This window comes from Brachyhypopomus gauderio, chromosome 4 (genome assembly GCF_052324685.1).
Source record: "Brachyhypopomus gauderio isolate BG-103 chromosome 4, BGAUD_0.2, whole genome shotgun sequence".
In the NCBI taxonomy this organism is placed as follows: domain Eukaryota; kingdom Metazoa; phylum Chordata; class Actinopteri; order Gymnotiformes; family Hypopomidae; genus Brachyhypopomus; species Brachyhypopomus gauderio.
Genome location: NC_135214.1, coordinates 35,465,926 through 35,487,582, shown reverse-complemented (window position 1 = coordinate 35,487,582; position 21,657 = coordinate 35,465,926). Strand labels below are relative to the sequence as shown.

The 21,657-nt window shown below is 50.7% G+C and overlaps 1 protein-coding gene across 1 annotated transcript in view; it reads right to left on the bottom strand.

Moving 5' to 3' along the window:
- The window catches only part of edem3 (ER degradation enhancer, mannosidase alpha-like 3), a 50,255-nt gene that overhangs the window by 13,222 nt on the left and 15,376 nt on the right, over positions 1-21,657 (bottom strand). The window contains exons 13-20 of the mRNA XM_077004314.1: positions 13,715-13,839; positions 11,715-11,904; positions 10,692-10,837; positions 10,081-10,225; positions 8,996-9,187; positions 8,597-8,762; positions 6,531-6,716; positions 3,553-4,172 (exon numbers count right to left, since the gene is read on the bottom strand). Coding sequence (XP_076860429.1) covers positions 3,895-4,172; positions 6,531-6,716; positions 8,597-8,762; positions 8,996-9,187; positions 10,081-10,225; positions 10,692-10,837; positions 11,715-11,904; positions 13,715-13,839 — 1,428 coding nt within the window. The 3' untranslated portion in view covers positions 3,553-3,894. The remainder of the gene's footprint in view (positions 1-3,552; positions 4,173-6,530; positions 6,717-8,596; positions 8,763-8,995; positions 9,188-10,080; positions 10,226-10,691; positions 10,838-11,714; positions 11,905-13,714; positions 13,840-21,657) is intronic.

Sequence of the window (21,657 nt, the reverse complement as noted above, 5' to 3'; positions counted from 1 at the left end):
GAGTGTTCAGCCCCAACACACCTGACGTAGCCGTGGAGTGTTCAGCCCCCGGCACACCTGACGTAGCCGTGGAGTGTTCAGCCCCGGCACACCTGACGTAGCCGTGGAGTGTTCAGCCCCGGCACACCTGACGTAGCCGTGGAGTGTTCAGCCCCGGCACACCTGACGTAGCCGTGGAGTGTTCAGCCCCGGCACACCTGACGTAGCCGTGGAGTGTTCAGCCCCGGCACACCTGACGTAGCCGTGGAGTGTTCAGCCCCGGCACACCTGACGTAGCCATGGAGTGTTCAGCCCCAACACACCTGACGTAGCCGTGGAGTGTTCAGCCCCAACACACCTGACGTAGCCGTGGAGTGTTCAGCCCCAACACACCTGACGTAGCTGTGGAGTGTTCAGCCCCAACACACCTGACGTAGCCGTGGAGTGTTCAGCCCCAACACACCTGACGTAGCCGTGGAGTGTTCAGCCCAGCACGCCCTGTCCAGCCAGAGATGGAGGTTTTCTCTCCAGCTCAACTCCCGGTTCACTCGAACCACTTACTGTCCTGGGTGGATTTTTTTTCCAGCATGTTTCTATAAACTGAAGTCACACTGAATATTCAGAGATGGGCGGACACGGCACACTGACCTCAGACCAGCCTCGCTCTACTGTTATGCATAATCCTTCCTCCGGGCACACCTGCACATACTCGGAAGAAGACCAGACTACAGCTCTAAGCTTTCGCCTCCGCACACAATTGAGATTATCCAGATGCAATCCAGTGAAAACTGATCTGAGGTCACATTGTGCACCAGGGGCTCTTGTGTTTAGAGTCAGTGAACTCACTGGAGAAGAAAGAGGGCACATTTGTCACGACCATGAAGTCAAACAGATCGGATTATACTGCGCCCGCGTGCTGTCTGGTGAAAACCTACCTCGCCTAACGCCAGAGTCAGCAAACGGAGGAGAATCACTGCAGTCATGGTCTTTCTCTCTCTCTCTCTCTCTCTCTCTCTCTCTCTCTCTCTCACACACACACACACACACACACACAACTGATTTGTAGAATAACAGTCCTGGGAACCTCCCACATAGGTCTCCTGTAGCTATGGAAACCCTCTCTGAGTGATGTCATCGTGACATTGTATCATAACCTCGCGAGCTAATTAAGTTGCTCATCTTAAAACAAAAGCACAAACAAAAAGCAGAGGGCGCGCGCGCGTGCGTGTGTTTGTCGGGGGGGGGGGGGGGGGGGGCAAAAATGCGAGATGACCTATTGGCGAGGAGCAACAGAGGGACCGGGCCGTGGAAGAGAGGAGGACGAAACAGCTATTAATAGCGGCTGTGTCCAGGTGGGGCAGGCGCTCCCTTCACCCCACCCGGGTGGGTTGTTGTGTCTTACGTAAGAAGCGAGTCGTGTCCCAGTGGTTCACCGATTCCCCTCCGCCGCATTCTCGGAAATTCACGGCGGGGAGAAGCGCAACGTGAGGATGGAATGAGACAGACGACTAAATGTGACTAATCGTGGGACTTTTAACGGTAGATTCCCTACAAGTGACACATTTCAGATGCCATCAAAGCTGTAGGGACAGAATTATTCACATCTGCTACAGGACCGTACAGTTTCGAAACAGTAACTCCATCCGACCAAACTTCTTCATTCCAGGCCTGGAGATTATGTTATTAATATACAAATACATGTATCCAAAGAGCTGTCCGTTAATATTCTATTTCTATAATGCAAAGTGTCCATTTTTTTGGAATGTTATACAATAATCCTGTAAGGGAGATCGGCGTAAGGTGGTTTCATTCAATTATCTAACAAGATTAAAACATTTTTTAAGTATAATTACATTTTATTAACGCATTCCTCAAGCACAAGCACTATGATAAAGCAACGACAACTGTAATTACCGCGTGACTGCGTTACACGCGTCTGGCACGCATGTTTAGGTGGTCTGGCATGGTACATGGTACTGGTGTCCAGCTGCGCCGGGCTGCGCGCGCGGGCACAGAGGGCGCATTGTCCGGTACCGGGAGGCGCGCGCTGGGACTACGTGTGTGCCACACACTCGCGCGCGCGCGCATGGGGCTTCTCCGCCCAGGTGACTTGTGTTTTGGTCGCTTCTTCAAAATACTCCAGCTGCTCACGGCCTTGTATGGCACGAGAAGGGAAGGTGCCGCGACACAGAGCGGGCAGAACCGGAGCGGCTCCCGGAAACAGCTGAAATCACACCGAACCAAACACTCGAATCTCTGCTGCTCGAATCAATATCCACAGAAAACTGGAGCATGCCCATGCAAGCGGTGGGAGGACGCACGGGGCATTTCACAACACTCGCGTGTGCAAACGGGTCCAGGGTTCGGGACCCACCGAGCCGCGCATCGCCAACACGTAAAACATGTACTCACTTAACAGAACCGGTCCACTCGGTCCACTGGCGGCTCGCCGAGCCACACGGGTCGCGGAGGGCGGGAGGTGAGTTAACTGGGTCTTCTCTCTTCCCCTCACCGACCTAACGATGCGAATTTCAGCCCACACTCCTGATTTGCCCGAAAACTGAAGCCATCTTGCAGAAGCTCGTGCGGCGAGCCAACCACGCGCGCACACGTAGGAGGGGCGGTGCGCGCGACAGGGGAGGCGCGATTTCCCACAGATTTCATTGTAAAAAAAAAAAAAAAAAAAAAAAAAAAAAAGCTGACGTATTTATGTCGAGAGAGGAGAGCTTGTCGTTTCTCACAACCTGCGACTTTAGTTGTGAATACGCGCGACTGTCTTTTTGAAAGATCCTGAAGAGATTCGTTTATAAATTAATTAAGCATTCAATTAAAGGATATAGACAGTTGACGGCCTTCTGTTCATAAAAAATCTGCATACATTTAACATACAAAAATGAATAAAAATGATATTGTGTCTAGTTAAAGAAGCATAAAACCTTGAGGGACGTATAGTTCGTTTTTAGATCCTTTTTCTCACGTTCAGCGAGTCTCATCTAGTCAGGAAGAAAGGGCGCCCTCTGGTGTCCAGTATGAACTTTACAGGTTGCTCGTTTCCTCTATCAACACTCAGCTATGCAGAATCTGAGCTAGAGGGCGAACGTTTAGCAAAATCCGAGTAGCGATCTACTCGGTACTCACACGCGACAAGTACATACCGGATTCCTTACGGTATGCACCTGCCAAGATAACACGTAACTGCGTTTACGGCATGAGGAAATGGCTCCAGAGTTGATGAGGAGCCATGTAGTGTTAAAGGGACGTGGATACGAGGTGAAACAGACTCATAAGGCCCACAGTGCATCTGTTTGAGTTTGATTCTCATATTAATCTGTGACAAACACACACACATACATACATACATACATATATACAGTGATATCAATCAGCATGGTTCCTATGGCCTTTTGATCGTCCCTGTGTAAGAACTCTTCCTCTTGCTCAAACATAACCCTGTAAACACTGTCAAGAAATTAAATTAAAAGTATAAATCCTATTTCATGAAATTGATTTGTCACTATTCAACCAGCCAATAAATCATTCTGTCAATCACTTACATTAATGTTCAGAACTTACATCCATGTGTTAATAAGCACAGATTTGGAAGAAGGAAGACAAAGATATGAGAGAAATGAACCGGTTTGGACCCCGTCGTTAGTTTCGGTGAGGGGCAGGCTAGGGGGCGGAGTTAAGAGGTCCAGGTATGAGGAAGCAAGTTTGCACAGGTGAGCAATTAGCCATGCTCTGTGAGAAGCACCTGAGAATGACACACGTTAACAGCGCTCTGCTCTTTATGCTAGAGCAACTGACCAGGTGTGCCTGAAAGTGTCCAAAAATGTACACGGTGATGATTCAGTCTTTTCTGTTTATGGCTGTGTTACGTGACCAATCACTGGTATCAGAGGTCACAGCATGAGGTCAAAGTTCATCCTTCTCCATCTGCTTGAAAGCCTCCAAGTCCTCCTGCCAGTCAGCCATTAAAGAGTCCACTGATTGGTTGTTAGAATCGCCATCCTCTGCAGGTTCTTCTGCAGTTGAAGGTACATCATTGCTAAGCTCCGCCTCCGACCTTCCTGGCTCCTCTCCCACTATGTCTTGTTCCTGAGTTGTAAACTGTGATTGGTCAGGTGTTGCTAAATGGGCGGGATTACTGTGGTCCTCTGTGCAGCTGTCTCCCTGCTCTGTCTCATCCACACCTGAGTGGTTAAAAGAGTTGTCAATCAGTTCTATATAGAGCGAATATTATACATGAAGACATTACATTGCACAGCACTTCACACAGATGGTGTTTAAGTAACAGACATGCAGATTCAGTTTAAAATACATCATGCACATGTAGGTACAACAATTAATTTGTGCAAAATGATCTGTAAACCAGTGAAACTTAACAATATTTTGCATATTTTCCCTTGCATAGGTGAAATTCCTCACCTAACATGAATAAGATTTTCACCTAACCTAATCTCGAAATCTGCAACGTTTCTTAAGATTTTAATCTTCAGTGTGGGCATCTTGATTTTGCATATCAAATCAAACAGAAACAGGAAGAGATTCAGCATGGATAAGCACAAGAATCACGACATCCCTGTCACATGAAATGAAATGTGCCATATTTGTCAATTGTGTCAATTTACACCCCAATTGAAATTTGTCCTCTGCATTTACCCATCTGTGCAATTAGAACACACACACAAACACACACTAGTGATTACTAGGGGGCTGTGGTGCATACATGCCCAGAGTGGTGGGCAGCCCTAGCCTGGCGCCCGGGGAGCAGTTGGGGTTGGGTGCCTTGCTTAAGGGCACCTCAGTCATGGCCTCAGGTCTGGGAATCAAACCCACGACCCTCCAGTAACAAGACCAGTTCCCTACCACAGGACCATGACTGCCCCCTGGAGACACAGCACACGGAGGTCTAAACAAAACTGAACGAAGACACAAAACGCCCCCAGTCTTGCGCTCCTGTCTTCTTTCCTATAAAGGTCAATCCCAGTCCTAATCTGTTCAACCCAACCCAAATAATCTGAAGACAAAGTGGGTCAGATCTGGAGTGGGTCTTCCACACGCCATGTCTGACACAAATCAGTCTAAATCTGTTTCCATGTTCTCACAAACCGTTTGCAGAAGTTTCAGGAGGTCGTTGTGGAAGACGTCAACATTGATACAGGCTTGTGACACTCTGTAGTATCCACCATCACCCCCTTTAGTTCAACAGTATGGCAGATGGACAGAGAAAGAATCACGGCTGTCTCAAGTGTTAAAAACCCTTCTCTCTGTTCAACTCTGTTTATCAAAGGCGGAGCATGAAGGGAGAACATCAGGACTGGGTCTTTTGGATCTGGAGTGGGAAATATGGGGTAACGTGATGGTGGTCCTGGTTCTGAACCCCAGGTGTAGGACACCTGCACATTTCCATCATCTGAGTGGGATGGGGGCGGAGCTAATGGACAGGGGGCGGGGCTCAGCTTTGTTTCCACTCCACTGCACCTGTTGTGACTCACGAACAGGCAGAGGAGTCACTCTGGAAACGGGCTGCTCAGATGACCTCAGCACCACTGTGAGGCCTGTCAGGTGTGAGAATAATAAAGGCTGGAGTGCAAGATGAGGATGAGGAGGAAGTGAGAGGAAGATTACTTACTGCCATCCAACAGGGCGCCCGGAGGGGCTCCCCCCTTAAATATAGCTTCTGCTTATCCACGGGGGGGGGGGGGGGGGGGGGGGGGGGGGGGGGGGGGGGGAGAGAGAGAGAGAGAGAGAGAGAGAGAGAGAGAGAGAGAGAGAGAGCGAGCGCAAAAGTGAGTCATGGAGTGACAGAACAAAGGAAACGGGGGAGAGAGGGGAAAGAGAGAAAAAGAGAAAGGGGAGAAGGAGACAGTTATAAACACAATAGAAATGAAAGAATGAAATGGAAGAAACAAGAAGGAACAGAACTGAAGCAGTGTGTCACTTCCTTACACACCCACCACCCCTAACACAGACCTGCTCCATTAGCGTGAAGTATTTACAGTCTACATCCAACCTCACATGGTGGACCTGCGCTGGGCCATCACATCATATATTATTAATACTTAATATATATTAATTAATATTAATACTTAATATATATTATTAATTAATACATCACTTACTGGGTATATTTCTAAGTAATAAACATTCTTTTAGTAACATTAGGATTAATTATGTTCCAAGTAGTTAATATGATTAACTGAGAACAGGGACCAGCAGGTTCATCCCTCAGTCCCTCAGTATATGAACTCAGAACAGGTGTAATTATGCATCGGTCTATCCAAAGAGGAGGTAATGAGGTTTATAGGTTAAGGTGATTCCCAGTCAAGTTTGGACAGTATTTTAACCAGGTGCTGATGTTTAATACCTAACAAATCAGACGCTTCAGGTGTAATTGTAACTTAATACCTATTTTAAAATATCCTAATTAATCCCAATAGTTCAGTCCAGTTTATGGCTATGTAACCTAAGGCTGGGGTCAGAGGTCACGACTGAGGAAGTGAATACATGATTTTTGAGGGCTCATGTCTCGTCTCCCTGTGTCTCACCTCTGTCTCGAGCCTTCTCGCTCAGCAGCACCTCCACCTCCCTGTGCTCCTTCAGAGCCTCCAGCAGGATTTTCCCTTCCTTGTGGAAGAGGAAGAGGAGGGGCAAGGTGATGTCATCCGTGCTCCGCCCATCTCCCGCCATCTGGAAGAGCGGCGCCGTGTCACTGCTGCTTCCCTCGTTGTCGTCTAGACAACCACGTGAGGAAATCAGGGTCAGTCGTTACACCGTGATTTCTGCTTGCATACTTCGGTTTAGCCGATGGTCATAAGACCCGCTTCAGTTTTGTCCCAAGACCTCTTTAATGACCGCTCAACTACACAGGATAACATGTCAAAAATCCTGTTATTTATTTAACAGAGACCCTTGTCTCCTCATATTACACTGAGCCACAAAGAACCGAGTAGCTTGGAAGCTCTGCTCAGAGGTTATCGAGCAGACACCGGCCTCCATTATCCCGCCCTCACCTCCACCTGTCCCCCTCACCTCCACCTGTCCCCCTCACCTCCACCTGCCCCCCTCACCTCCACCTGCCCCCCTCACCTCCACCTGCCCCCCTCACCTCCACCTGCCCCACTCACCTCCACCTGCCCCACTCACCTCCACCTGCCCCCCACCTGCCCCACTCACCTCCACCTGCCCCACTCACCTCCACCTGCCCCCCTCACCTCCACCTGCCCCACTCACCTCCACCTGCCCCACTCACCTCCACCTGCCCCACTCACCTCCACCTGTCCCCCTCACCTCCACCTTCCTCCGTTATCATCTTGTGAGGTCTGGCATCTCAGACCCACCTCCCTCATTTGTAAACCACAGCCCTGCCGCATACTGAACCTCTTTAACGTAAACCCAAACTGGCATCACTGGCACCTGCACCCGAAATCCACATCCGTCTCCTCTATGACTAACGTCCAGTTCCAGTGGCACCTCAGTGACCCCTCACCTGTCCAGTCTCCCAGGTACCTGAGACACCCTCACCTATACAGTCCCCCACGTACCCGAGACACCCTCACCTGTACAGTCCCCCACATACCTGAAGCACCCTCACCTGTCCAGTCCCCCACGTACCCGAGACACCCTCACCTGTACAGTCCCCCACATACCTGAAGCACCCTCACCTGTCCAGTCCCCCACATACCCGAGACACCCTCACCTGTCCAGTCCCCCACGTACCCGAGACACCCTCACCTGTCCAGTCCCCCACGTACCCGAGACACCCTCACCTGTCCAGTCCCCCACGTACCCGAGACACCCTCACCTGTACAGTCCCCCACGTACCCGAGACACCCTCACCTGTACAGTCCCCCACGTACCCGAGACACCTTCACCTGTACAGTCCCCCACGTACCCGAGACACCTTCACCTGTACAGTCCCCCACGTACCCGAGACACCCTCACCTGTACAGTTCCCCATGTACCCGAGACACCCTCACCTGTACAGTTCCCCATGTACCTGAGACACCCTCACCTGTACAGTCCCCCACGTACCCGAGACACCCTCACCTGTACAGTCCCCCATGTACCTGAGACGCCCTCACCTGTACAGTCCCCCACGTACCCGAGACACCCTCACCTGTACAGTCCCCCACGTACCCGAGACACCCTCACCTGTACAGTCCCCCACGTACCCGAGACACCCTCACCTGTACAGTCCCCCACATACCTGAGACACCCTCACCTGTACAGTCCCCCACGTACCCTCACCTGTACAGTCCCCCACGTACCTGAGACACCCTCAGCTATACAGTCCCCCATATACCTGAGACACCCTCACCTGTACAGTCCCCCACGTACCTGAGACGCCCCTCATCTGTCCAGTCCTACCCAACTGTCCAAGGTTTTTCATAACCCTCTCCATCCGTTCCAATTGCAACTTCAAATAGCCGGTGGTCACCAAATATGCAAGTCAAAAGTCTCCACCACAGTCTGCACAGTCACCCTGGAACCAGTGTTGCACCATCTACCACACACACCACTGCTGTCTGCCATAGTGCTGATATGACTATTAACAATGATCAGGAGTGTTGAGCGGATGTGATTAACACAGGTTTGGTGTTGTTCCCGTCACCTATGACGATGCCCCCGATGGCTCCAGCCTTCTGGATGTATCTGGCCTTCTCAGCAAACATGCACTGACCCCTCTGCAGCAGGGCAATACGCCCCGCCACAAACTCCACATTGGTCACCTCAGAACAGCCGGAGTAGGGTTCAACTACAGTCACGAACCCCCGAACCTGAGAGAGAGAGAGAGAGAGAGAGAGAGAGAGAGAGGGGAGAGAGAGGGAGAGAGAGGGAGAGAGAGGGAGAGGGAGGGTGTGGTTGGAGGGGGAACAGCATGAGTGTAAGGCAGAGATCATGTGAGACAGAAGAAAGGAGAATAAACAAGGTGAAGAATTTGATCTTGTACATCTGTGATTCTTTCATAAAGTTTCACCGTCTCATTTAGATGTTGGTCAGACCTACTCACCCCCAGGCTGCTTTTAGAAAGATCAGTCCCGAACTGTGCTGGCCCAGCGGTCAGTACCACTCTGCCGAAGAACGGGTGTGATATGATCTGCACCGCACGAGGGGGGAGCTGCTCCTTCTGCTGCTGGCTTGATAGCTCCATCATCTCCTGCATGAACCGCATCCCGTCCTCAGCAGCCACGGCACTTACCGCCTAGACACACACATGCACGCACACGATTCGGTAAGCTATACACATAACCATTCTTTTCCACGTTTACACTGGTAGAGTGTAAAAACAGTCCACCAACAAAATAAAATACACAAACGGTTTGAGCTAATCTCTGAGGACTTGAAATCATCGCAAACCATTGCAGAATTAAGATCAGTCTCATTAGTGAGCTGAAGCAGGACTCCTGAATTGCTCCCACACGGATGCCTGCTCTAGATCTGAAGCACCAATCTGTGCTTCATGATGCTTTTAAAGTAACTAATCCTGGGCAGGCTTCTGTTCCTAGGACAGTGGCACCCCAGATTACCTGGTGGAGAGGTGGATTTATCCGGGAGAGGGATTGGATTTCTCAGGTACAGGGGTGGATTTCTCATGGACAGGGATGGATTTCTCATGGACAGGGATGGATTTCTCATGGACAGGGGTGGATTTCTCATGGACAGGGATGGATTTCTCATGGAGAAGGGTGGATTTCTCATGGAGAAGGGTGGATTTCTCATGGACAGGGGTGGATTTCTCATGGACAGGGGTGGATTTCTCATGGACAGGGGTGGATTTCTCATGGAGAAGGGTGGATTTCTCATGAAGAAGGGTGGATTTCTCATGAAGAAGGGTGGATTTCTCATGAAGAAGGGTGGATTTCTCATGAAGAAGGGTGGATTTCTCATGGACAGGGGTGGATTTCTCATGGACAGGGGTGGATTTCTCATGGACAGGGGTGGATTTCTCATGGACAGGGGTGGATTTCTCATGGACAGGGATGGATTTCTCATGGACAGGGGTGGATTTCTCAGGGAGATGGGTGGATTTCTCAGGGATATGGGTGGATTTCTCAGGGATATGGGTGGATTTCTGAGGTGTGGAGGTGGACCCACCTGGCTAGCGTGCTGGACTAACTGCACCCTGCCATCTTTGAGGTGGATCAGACTGACCCCCATACGCCTGAGAAGATCCAGGTGCTCTGGACTGTTGGCCATGAAGTCCTGAGCCCTGAGGGGGGCACGACCCAACCCAGCCTCCCTGAGAGAGAGAGAGAGAGAGAGAGAGAGAGAGAGAGAGAGAGAGAGAGAGAGAGAGAGAGAGGGGGGGGGGGAGGGGGGGGGAGAGAGAGAAAGAGGGAGAGAGAGAGAGAGAGGGGGGGGAGAGAGAGAGAATGAGAGGGGGAGAGAGAAGGGGAGAGGCAAAGAGAGAGGGAGGGAGAGAGAAGGAGGGAAAGAGGGAGAGAGAGAGAGGTGCATGCAAAAGAAAAAGTGAGGGGTTAGAAAGAAGGGCACCTTGACAGGCCTTTAAACAGTAATATTAAATAATAAAGGGTTAATGGTACAGTTAGCTAACTGTAGAATGCTCACTGCTGACTTTATTGTACAGTTAGCCGCATTAGCACAGCTGAGTAAACCATCTCATTCCTTATAACATTAACCCTCGTGCTCCACATCATGACGTCATCCTAATGGTAACACTAAAGGCACAACCTGTCCCATCTCACCGAGGAGGGGCAGGGCGGGGACAGCTCTTGTCCACAGCACTTCTGATTGGATCACGAAGACTCCGTGGGTAGGCGGGATCAGGGAAAAGGAGGCGTGTGTTAGGACACGTCCACTCAAAGTTTGAATCATCCAGTTCCTCTATTGCCTGTTCAGCAAAAGCAAAACACAGACATAAAATACATAAAAGAGCTCTGTTGCTCTGTATATAACACACACACACACACACACACACACACACACACACACACACACACAGACGCACGCACAGACGCACGCACAGACGCACGCACAGACGCACGCACAGACGCACCATATGGCCATAACATTACTATGTATTTTCAATTTCTCCCTGTCTGAGGTAGGAAGAACCATGTGGATGAGGTGCTGTCTCCATGTGCTTCACCTCCACCTTTCCCCCTCACCTGCACCTCCACCTGTCCCCCTCACCTCCACCTTTCCCCCTCACCTGCACCTCCACCTGTCCCCCTCACCTCCACCACTCACCTCCACCTTTCCCCCCCACCTGCACCTCCACCTGTCCCCCTCACCTCCACCTGCCCCCCTCACCTCCACCTGTCGCCCTCACCTCCACCTGTCGCCCTCACCTCCACCTGTCGCCCTCACCTCCACCTGCCCCCCTCACCTCCACCTGTCGCCCTCACCTCCACCTGTCGCCCTCACCTCCACCTGTCGCCCTCACCTCCACCACTCACCTCCACCTTTCCCCCCCACCTGTCCCCCTCACCTCCACCTGTCCCCCTCACCTCCACCACTCACCTCCACCACTCACCTCCACCTGTCCCCCTCACCTCCACCACTCACCTCCACCTGTCCCCCTTAGGGTTACATGAAGTTCAGTTAGACATTTGGTGTTTAAAATGCTGTTTCATCCTAACAATGACTACTTGACAGTTGAGGGTAAACGTCCTGAACGTGTCCTGAACGTTTCTGCACTACGCTTGTTCCTGTCTCATATTCCACTGGCTGTAGGTGGACTTCAGTAAAAATATCACTGGTCTTACCCCATTCTCCCCTACACTGGAGTTGCCAGCAGGGGACGAGCTTGAGCGCAGAGCGGTAGAGAGAGAGAGCGGCAGCAGGTGAGCCTCCGTAGTGAAGACGTAATCTTCCACGTCGAAGGGCAAGTCGTTGTCATCAGCAAACAGCAGGAACAGGTACTTAAACATCTCGGCCAGGAAAAACGAGTCCATTCTTGAATGCAAACAGAGAGGGAGGAGGACAAAAGGTAGAAAAGCAAATACAGAAAGAGGGACAGAGAAGGAGAGAGGGAGAGAGGGAGCATTCATGGAAGAAAAGAGAACCACAAAAAAAGACTAAAATACCAGTAAGACAAACGGTCCTTTCATTTCAAAATATAAGATAAGTTTTTAGGTATCCAATCATCAGTCCTCCTCCCATATCAGCTCCTCCCATCTCTCCTCCACTCCTCCTCCCTCTCACCATTCCTATGCCCCTCCTCTTTTCCCTATGCTCCTCCTCCCTCCTGTTTCTCCCCTCACAGGCATGAAAATGGGTCAGGGGTTAAAAAGGTGAGAAGACCGGGGGGCGGGGCATGTGACGTCATGGGGATACGGCGACGGGGGGCTGCTGGTGTACGGGGATACAGCGACAGGTGATGCCAAATATTACGGAGCCCGTAAGGTGACATCATGTAAAAAATATAATAACGCGTGGCCACGACTTACTAACGCGTGCAAACGAGATAATTAACGCGTAAGAACAATATAATTAAGTATTACTTTATATAAAGCCAGGTTTACCTTCATTGGGCAGTCAGTTCGCGAACATCCCTGGGAAAAATAAACTTTGTTGCCGCGTGTGAAAGGCGACATTAGTATCTCGTTCCCACGCGTTAATAAGTCGTGGCCACGCGTTATTATTTTTTACATGATGTCACCTTACGGGCTCCGTAAAATATAGTAAAATCCATTAAAAAATGTTTTGACTGTCTTGTCAGTGGATTCAATATACGAGCCAGATCCGTAAATGCGAGAAGCTGTTTTCGCCATTCCGGATGGCTTAGTCAAAACCATTACGTCTTAATGAACCAATAAATACGGCGAAAATGAGTGTAAAAATACCACGGTTCACGTGTTTTTATTTTCTAACATGGGCTAAAGCACAGGGTAGACTCAAACGACAAGCGTTTACAACTTCATCTTCAACCTTTTCAGCCCTGGCGCGAATGTTATCCTCACACGTCCCTGGATTCACCAGTTACAACTACAGACACACTAAAAAAAAAATCTTGTTTCTCATTTTATGTCGCCGTTAACTACACGGGGTTGACGCGAACTTAGTATGCCCATCTACCTATTTATCACAAGAGCTTGTGGCTTTTTCTGACAGTGTTCAACGCTGTAGCGAACGGCAGTAACTTTGTTTTACCGCAAAATATGAAAACGATTGAAACCATTAATAACCCAATTAAATCCACTGGGAAATGTACGATCTGGTAAATGTAGTGGTAAATGTACGCTCTTCTGACTTGTCCGCGGTGTAGCACTAGGTCCTGCTTCTCGTCCTGCTTAGCAGTAAATGAATAACATGAACGTTCGTATGATTGAGCGCTATTTGGCCTCCATGAAGGTTCTGGGCGGAAACTGCTGGAATTGCCGATATCGGAAGTGCTCTGTTTGCTTATTAAGTCAATATGATAATTAAAATATATACATATAAACTCCCGACCCCCGACCCCCCCCCCCCCAAAAAAAAAACTCCTCGGATCTACACGATTCACGTAGGTCACCCTTTTCGACTTCAAAACGGCGAATTTCGCCGAAAGGTGACAGATTTTCATGCCTGCCTCAGCTCCTCCCTCCTCCCCTCCCACCACTCCTCCCCTTTCCTCTGCTCTGCCCTCTCCACACCACCTCTCCACCCATTGCCCCCCTTCCCTTATGCTCCTCCTCTCCTTCCGCCCCTCCCTCTCTCCACTCCACCTCTCCTCCCTATGCCCCGCCCCTTTCCCACATGCTCCTCCTCTCTCCCCGCCCCTCACCGGTCCTCGTGGCTCCCTGTGCGCACGTCCTTCATAGCAGCGAAGCCACAGGGCACACGAGCGAAACGGTTCAGGTTTTCCAGAACAGTCCGGCCCACCTCCAGGTAATACGGGTCCCGGGTCGCCTAAAAGTTCAGTAAGGAACCATAGCATTAGCCACTGCTTGATCAGCTCCTGGACAGCTAGACCAAACTGGCCCAATTAGACGTCTAGACACACAGGAACACCTCAGCCTTATTAGGTCCTCTTACGACGGGAATCTATGGATGCTACACCTGACTTTGGCAAAGTGGAATTGTCCTTCATTTGCAGTCACAAGTGAGTGACGTCTAAGTTGCCAATCAAATAATGAGAGAGGCAGGATGAGGCGGGACCTACGGCTTTAGGCCAGTAACACCTGTAGGTACCATGCCTCCACAGACAAAGGAAGGGGGGTGCTCCCCCTAGGTGCATGGCCCACGTCAGGACGGATGCGGAACTACGTCATCAGACGAATCCCCTTTAAAAGGGGGGATCCCCCTTTGTTCGTTCTCTCTACCTGGCTGCATCAAAGTAGCTACCTAGAGACGAAGAGCGCGCGCACCTTCGGGAATAAAGCGGTATTGGTTCTGCACTCGAACCCTGTGCAGCACGCGACGCAAGAAGTAACTAGTTCGCTACTTTTATTTCTTTTGCGGAGTTCGCTAAAACCAATCGCTTCAGCTAGCCGACGATTAAGAACTGTTTGAACATTCGCGCGACGGCCGGACCTCCGCGAGTTCATCTTAACGTCGACAGCGACCACTTCCCCGGGACACCACGCAACGGACCATCGAGGGACCGCCGATTGAACGGCCACCACAGCTTCCCCTGGACGGAGCAACGCGATCCAGCGGAACCTTCTTCACGAAAGCGCACGAAGGAGTCCTCCTCAAGAGGCTACCTGGCCTACTGCGCGGGCCGCGGACTGAACAACTCAAAGTAAGACTGTGCATCTGGGCAGACTTAGAACAATATCTTGTTTTACTGCTTTCTGTGTGCTTAGATCGATGCTTTGTGAACGCTTGTTTGCAGTGGTGTTTATAATCACGTTCATGTTAAACCGTACTCTGTTTAAGGCTTAAAGAGATATTCTGTTCAAAGCTTAAATAGGTATTCTGTTTAAACTTGTTCGATTATTCCCACTGATTCTTTTATTTCGTATAACTGTTAAACGTGTGTCCCACTATACGCTCGTTGGGGCTGTATAGTGACCGACGATACCGTGTCTTAGTTGGAGGAAATTTGCGTTGTTTGTGGCTGTAGTGAGAACTCGGTTTAAGTTTCGCGCCATCGAGTTTCCCTTTGTCTCAAAGATCTCCTCCCCCATACGCACGTACACACGCACGCGCATCCGCGCGCACTCGAAGACACGCACGCGCATCCGCGCGCACTCGAATACACGCACGCGCATCCGCGCACACTCGAATACACATCCACACACACACACCCGCATACCTACACACACACACACACACACACACACACACACACACACTAGCCAACCCTCCTGTCCCCTTTGTTTGCTATGCTTTTATTACTATGCTTTGTGATCAATAAATGTTTTTATGTTTAAATACTGTCGTTTGAGTCGTTGCTTCTCTGTTACAACCTGAAGCCAGAACTATTATTTGAACTGTAACCTTCAGATTTATAGTTTGTTAATCAAACAATTTGGGCTACGGGAGTTGACCACAATTAGTGGCGACCTTAGTTAAATGAGTTTATATAAAATTTGGGTAAATTTAACACTGTCTGAACTCCCACCATTTCGTAGGTAATTTTATGAGACTGATTACTAAATAAATTTGGCCAGCACCTACATAATTGGTGCGCCGCGTGAGGGATAGTTGCTTGGCTTCAGTTGTAACCGCGACAACGACTGCGCAGTAACAACCGCATAGTTAAAGGTATATACACCCATCCCGCCACTAGGTGGCGCCAAAATCTAAAAACAAAGGTTTTGTTTCATATACACTCATCCATACCGGATAACACTAGATGTAATTTCAACACATAACTACATCACATTTTCTCTAAGAATAACAACTAACCATACTTCTCTAATTTGATCAGTGCTAATTAATGAGCAACCACCTTTTACTGTCGAATCTTATTAATTAGGACTTTTGTTGATCACATCTGGGGTGTTGTTATTCAGTAACCATTGACTGGTAATGAATTAACTAAGTTATATTGATAAGCATTGATGTTTTGATATACTGATGTTGATTGAATTCAGAGTAGCCTTTTCACCTAACTGAAAGTTCGGTTGCTTGCTCCTGTTGAATAGAATTTAATGCTGGTACACATCACTGGAGGTAGCTAGCGTGTGTGCTAACTGTAGTCCACCCTTGCCGCAACTAGAATAGATCCCTTAGCCGCTCCAGTACATTGGGTTTGCAGAAGTTGCTGCTCCTCGCTTGTTGCCCTATTTGATATAGTCAAGGCTTGGTGCTAGCTTCATATTCCCTTTTAATACACTGCTTATGGTTCCTATTTGAGACATTCAAGGCTTGGTGCTAACGTCCTACACCGTTTGAGTACATTGCTGGTCCCCATCTGATAGATTCAAGGTTTGCTGCTAGCTTCAGATTCCTTTTGAGTACATGCTTGTTGTCGTTTGACCTAGTCAAGGCTTAGTGCTGGTCCTATACACGTTGAGTACAGTGCATAGCCTGCTTGCCCCTAGGAGAACTGAGCCCTAGTCATAGGCCTGAGAATGAGCACAGCATCAGCATCCCGACGCAACTCTGGGGAGCAACCCCAGCAACCCCCTCACATCTCCCTTCCCAACCTGATCAGCCAACTCATCCGGCTGCCTGAAGAAGAGGAGAACAGCATCCAGCAATATTCCAGGGAGGACTGTGAGAGGAAGATAGGTGAAATGGTGGCTTTTATCCAGCAAGCTTCTGAGGTCAACATTCAGGAGGCCATTGGTCGAATATTCCTGCTCTTCCACAAGAAAACCAGGATGGAGCTAGATGCCCTGCAGGAGGAGGTGGATGACCTGACCAGTGCGCGACAGAGGCAGGAGGATGCCGGCTCGGGAGGTGAGAGCGACCTGGAAGTGAGGTCCATAGTGGAGGCAGTCAGCAGGATGTCCCTTCGCTCCCAGAACCCCAGAGATGGCCATGTCGTGCCTCCCCTGGAGCCAATACCATCTCGCTGGGACTCACGAGGTACCAGACAACCCAGCCTACGCCTCAGTCCGCCACGGCCAGCAGTATCAAGGACTGCTCCACGCCACCACACTTCAGGTTATGACTCAGAGGAGGAACACCTTGAAGAGCTCCGCCCAATACGGGCTCCCCGAACCCCCTCCAGGGTTCTCACGTCCCGCCACGCGCCTGAGAGACCCCGAACTACGCATCAGCACTACTCCTCCTCCATGTCCCCCTTTTTCTTCTCACCCCCACGACGAGAGTCAACTCGCTGCTCCTACCGCTCTGACGCTCAGCACCAGGAACAAGTTCGCTTTGCTGACCAACAGCGGAAGGGCCTCCTAGATGCGCGGAGAGCTGCACACTCCAGACCTCCCTACCAGGACTTCAGAGACTACGGTCCTGATGACTACTCCCCGGAAAGAGAAGAGCCCCTGCACCAAGGCAGATATGACGGACGCATCCTCCAGTCTCCTCAGCGTGGCAGGTACGAGCCACATCACTATAGCTTCGCCCGAGAACCAAGACCTAGTGATGCCCCACGCCTGAAGCAGCTGGACGCCCTCGCCAAAGACATTGAGCGCTTTGATCCAGAGAAGCGTGACCACAACATTGAAGACTACCTCAGAGAGATAAGGCACTGTCTTCTCGACCTACCTCACTCCACCCACAGAGAGAGAGTCAAGTTAATCTGGAAGACGACTTCCAGATCAGTCCACGCATTCATAGAGGCCCAGCCAGCGGACACCCGTGACGACTTTGACCTGCTCTGTGAAGCCCTAGCAGAGGAATACTCCCCTTTTGCAGATGAAACCTCTGCGACCATTTCAGCCATCCAAATTAAGCATGGCCGCCACGAACATCCCCGCGACTTCTACACTCGCCTGAGACACGCCTACTTCCAAGGAAGAAATGGCCCAGGACTGGAAGAAGACAGAGCCTTCAAGTCACTCTTCCTGCACAACCTGCATCCATGCGTGCGCACCCACGTGACTCTCCTCACCCGGCAAGGTGACCCATCCATGCGTGACATTCGGAAGATGGCACAGATGGCCTGGGAGACAATCGTCCGACCTGGGGATAAGAGAGAAGAGAATCCCCGAGTACTTGCCACGCAGGACTCCGCTGGCGAATCCCTAGGATTAGAAGGATCAGAGGTACCGAATAGCAGCCGGGTCCCCCATGGGGCTACCATGTCTCACAGCTCCCACTTCGAGAGGAAGCCAAGGGATTGGAAAGATGGACACCAACAGTCAAAGGTGGGTGACCGACACCAATCAAGGGCTCACCAGAAGGGCCGTGACAACCAGTACTCCTCCCGTGAGCCTAAGCGATCACCCCGAGAGAACAGATGGGACAGCCGGAATCGGACCTCTCGACCCCAAGAACACAGAGACCGAGGCAGAGGTCTAGAGCATGAGTCACAAGCCACCGCCGAATTAAGGACAGAGCTTCAGCTTCTCAAGGACACAATCGCAAAGATGTCCCAGGAGAAGGATTTGAGCACAAACCAGTCCTCCAAGGACAGCGAGAAATGCCCTCGTGAGGACGGTGGAGGCCCCTCAGTCGCGTGACTAGGTCAAGAACCCTCCCCACCACCATCTCGAGTCTATCTCGTTGGCTGGCGAAAGGAACCGTCAAGCAAGAACACCCTGCCACCGGCTGCGGAACAAACTCCCTCCGTCCTTTCTGTCTCCTCCTCCCCACTCCTGCAGTTCCTTGGAGACCTGGTCCGGAAAGGCAGCGCCCAACGCATCTACACCAAGGTCCTCATAGAAGATCACCTAAGTGTCAATGCGCTGTTGGATACCGGGTCAGAAATCAGCCTCATATGCACAGACACATTCGCCACTGTGAGACAGGCCTCACTCGCCATGGGGAGATGCCTCAACATTGAGTCCTGTCAGCTTAGCATCACCAGCTATACGCAGGACCACGCCCCAATCAACCAGAGAGCTTGGTTGGAGTTCACACTCCAAGAGATGAAACTCGTGCACCCGGTATACATCTCTAAATTCGACACAGAACAGCTACTCATCGGTCAAGACCTGCTGGATAGACTGGCTCCTCTGATTGACTGCCGCCGTGGGCAGTTATGGGCCCAAGTCACAGTCCCCAAGCCTGTCGGTGACCGAGCTAAAGGATACAACTGTGACATGATAACCACTCTCCAAGCACAAAGGAACCCACAGACTACACCCAGCCAAGGCTCAAGAGATCCAGGGGATGACGCTTCTAATGAGGGGAACCGCACACACTCAGCAAGCGCACGCCCAACGTCGCCCCAGTGTCGGACTTGGCCAACCGGACTCTCTCACCACCACGAAACCTTCCTCTGCACATTTGAAGAGAGCATTGCTCACCCCCAGATCACAGGGGGCATCGTGGTAAACGGCACAGCCATCCCAGACGTGCTGTTAGCATGGTGGTCAGAGAAATCTGCTGTCAGCCAAGACCTATTTGAAACTCTGAGCAGCTGTAACACTCCTCCTGCGTTTGTGGCTAACAGCCACAAGTTCCCAACTCTCCAGTCACCAAAACACCATGTCAAGGCTATAGGAATCTGTGCTCTCTCTCTCACCATTGGGAAGAAACAATTCGTGCATTACATGAGTGTAGTTCCTAACCTGACCCCTCCCGTCCTGGTGGGGGCAGATGCTTTGGTTCGCCTCGGAGCGCGAATAGACACTATTAACAACATACTCTGGTCCCAAGCACACATTGGAAACCAGTTGGTGAGCCCTGAACTGGAACAAATGCGGTCAGGGCAAACGATTCCCCAAGCATGTCAGGTGGCGAACGAGTTTGACTTGATTGTCCCTGCCAGGTCGGCCGGCACCCCGATTCGACTCATGGTTCTGAGAGGGCAGAAGTTCAACTGCCCACAGGCTTTCTTCCAGCCTGCACCATGTTTCCTTGAGCTGAACCTCACCACATGTGGTACTCCTCTCCTTGAATTGACCAGTCGTTCAGCTTACCTTCTGGTACAGAATCCCACTAACTGTACTATCCAGGTGCCTGCTCGTACAACGTTGGGCTATTTGATCGACAGCACATTCCATGACTTTGAGCTGTCCATCCCCGTGATTGGCGAGTTGCCAAGCCTACTTGAAGGTCCCCAGATTCACGACGACGTGTTCTTTACCCTGCCTTCGAGAATGATAGCCATCGTTCCAGACAGGATGCCAGGCTCGATTTGTCGAGTTGATCTCAGTAAGAGGAACGAGATGCTTGTGTATGCAGTCATGCATAGTAGTCAGACCCAACCTTCTGTGAATGAGCTGACCACTGACCTTCCCAAGGAACCCTACCCAGGGTTTGAAGAGGAGATCCAGCAGCAACTCTCTAAAGCAGACGCCCTGACGACAGACTCCCAGCGAGAACAGCTCCGAGACGTGTTCCACGACTTCGAACAAATCTTTTCCAGAGATGCCTATGACTGTGGAGTTACCGACCTCCACACTGTGCGCATACCCACCGACCCGACAGCACCCCCAACATTCATCCGACAATACAGAATTCCACTCTCCGCGTACGAGTCCATTCAAGAAATCCTAAACTCTCTGCTGGAAAAAGGGATCATTCGGGAGTGTAACTCAACCTACAACTCTCCGTTGTGGCCAGTACTAAAGCCGTCAGGAAAATGGCGCCTGACCATTGATTACCGGCAGCTGAATAAGCAAGTCCCCCTTTCCCGTTGGCCTATGATCCATTTGGATCAGGAGCTTGCCAAGGTCAGAAATGCTCACTTCTTTTCCACGGTGGATGTGTCAAACGGGTTCTGGACTATGAAGGTGGACCCGTCTGACCAGTACAAGCTGGCTTTCTCATTCGGTAATCGGCAGTTTACATGGAACCGGTGCCCCTTTGGGTACTCCAACTCCCCAGCAGAGTTTAACATTTTCCTCCACAAGGCAATGAGTGATGCATCCACTCGGGGAAACCTAATCTATGTGGACGATGTCCTTATGCGGAGCCAGACATTTGAAAGCCACATTACAGAAATTCGCTACGTGCTCACCCAACTTTCGAGAGCTGGTGCGAAACTCTCCCTCACTAAAGGACAATGGTGCCGCAAAAAGGTGGAATATGTCGGACTCCTGATTGGAACTGGTGGCATCCAGCCTCAGTCTAGTCGGATCCAAGCGATCAAGGACATTACTGCCCCGAGAAACATTTCAGAATTACGCAGCTTCCTGGGCATTTGTAACTACTCACGGCAGTTCATTGAAGATTATGCAGAGATCTCTAGACCCCTGACAGAGTTGCTCCGCAAAGACAAGACCTTCGAGTGGGGAACAGCCCAAGAAGCCGCCTTCATCGGACTGAAGCAATGCCTCTGTACTGCTCCCTGCCTTGCTTATCCTGACTCGGACAAAGAGTTCTACCTGGAGGCAAGCTTCTCCCAACACAGTCTCAGTGCTGCCCTCTCCCAGAAGCATGACCAAGACCGACGTGTGGTCGCATATGCCAGTAAAGCTCTTAGTGGTGTCGAGCTGAAATTCTCTGACTGTGAAAAGGCCTTGCTAGCAACAGTATGGGCAGTGGAGCACTTCCGTAGCTACATCGGGGGACAAAAGGTCATAATTGAAACCTCTCACCAGCCTGTCACATTCCTGAACAGCCAACGACTTCGGGAGGGAAGAGTTTCAAACAGCCGCATCGCGACCTGGATGATGGCCTTGCAAGGCTATGAGGTAGAGGTGAAGTATGCACAAAACCAGAAGATGGCCATAAGCCAAGGATTGGCAGGTTGTGAAC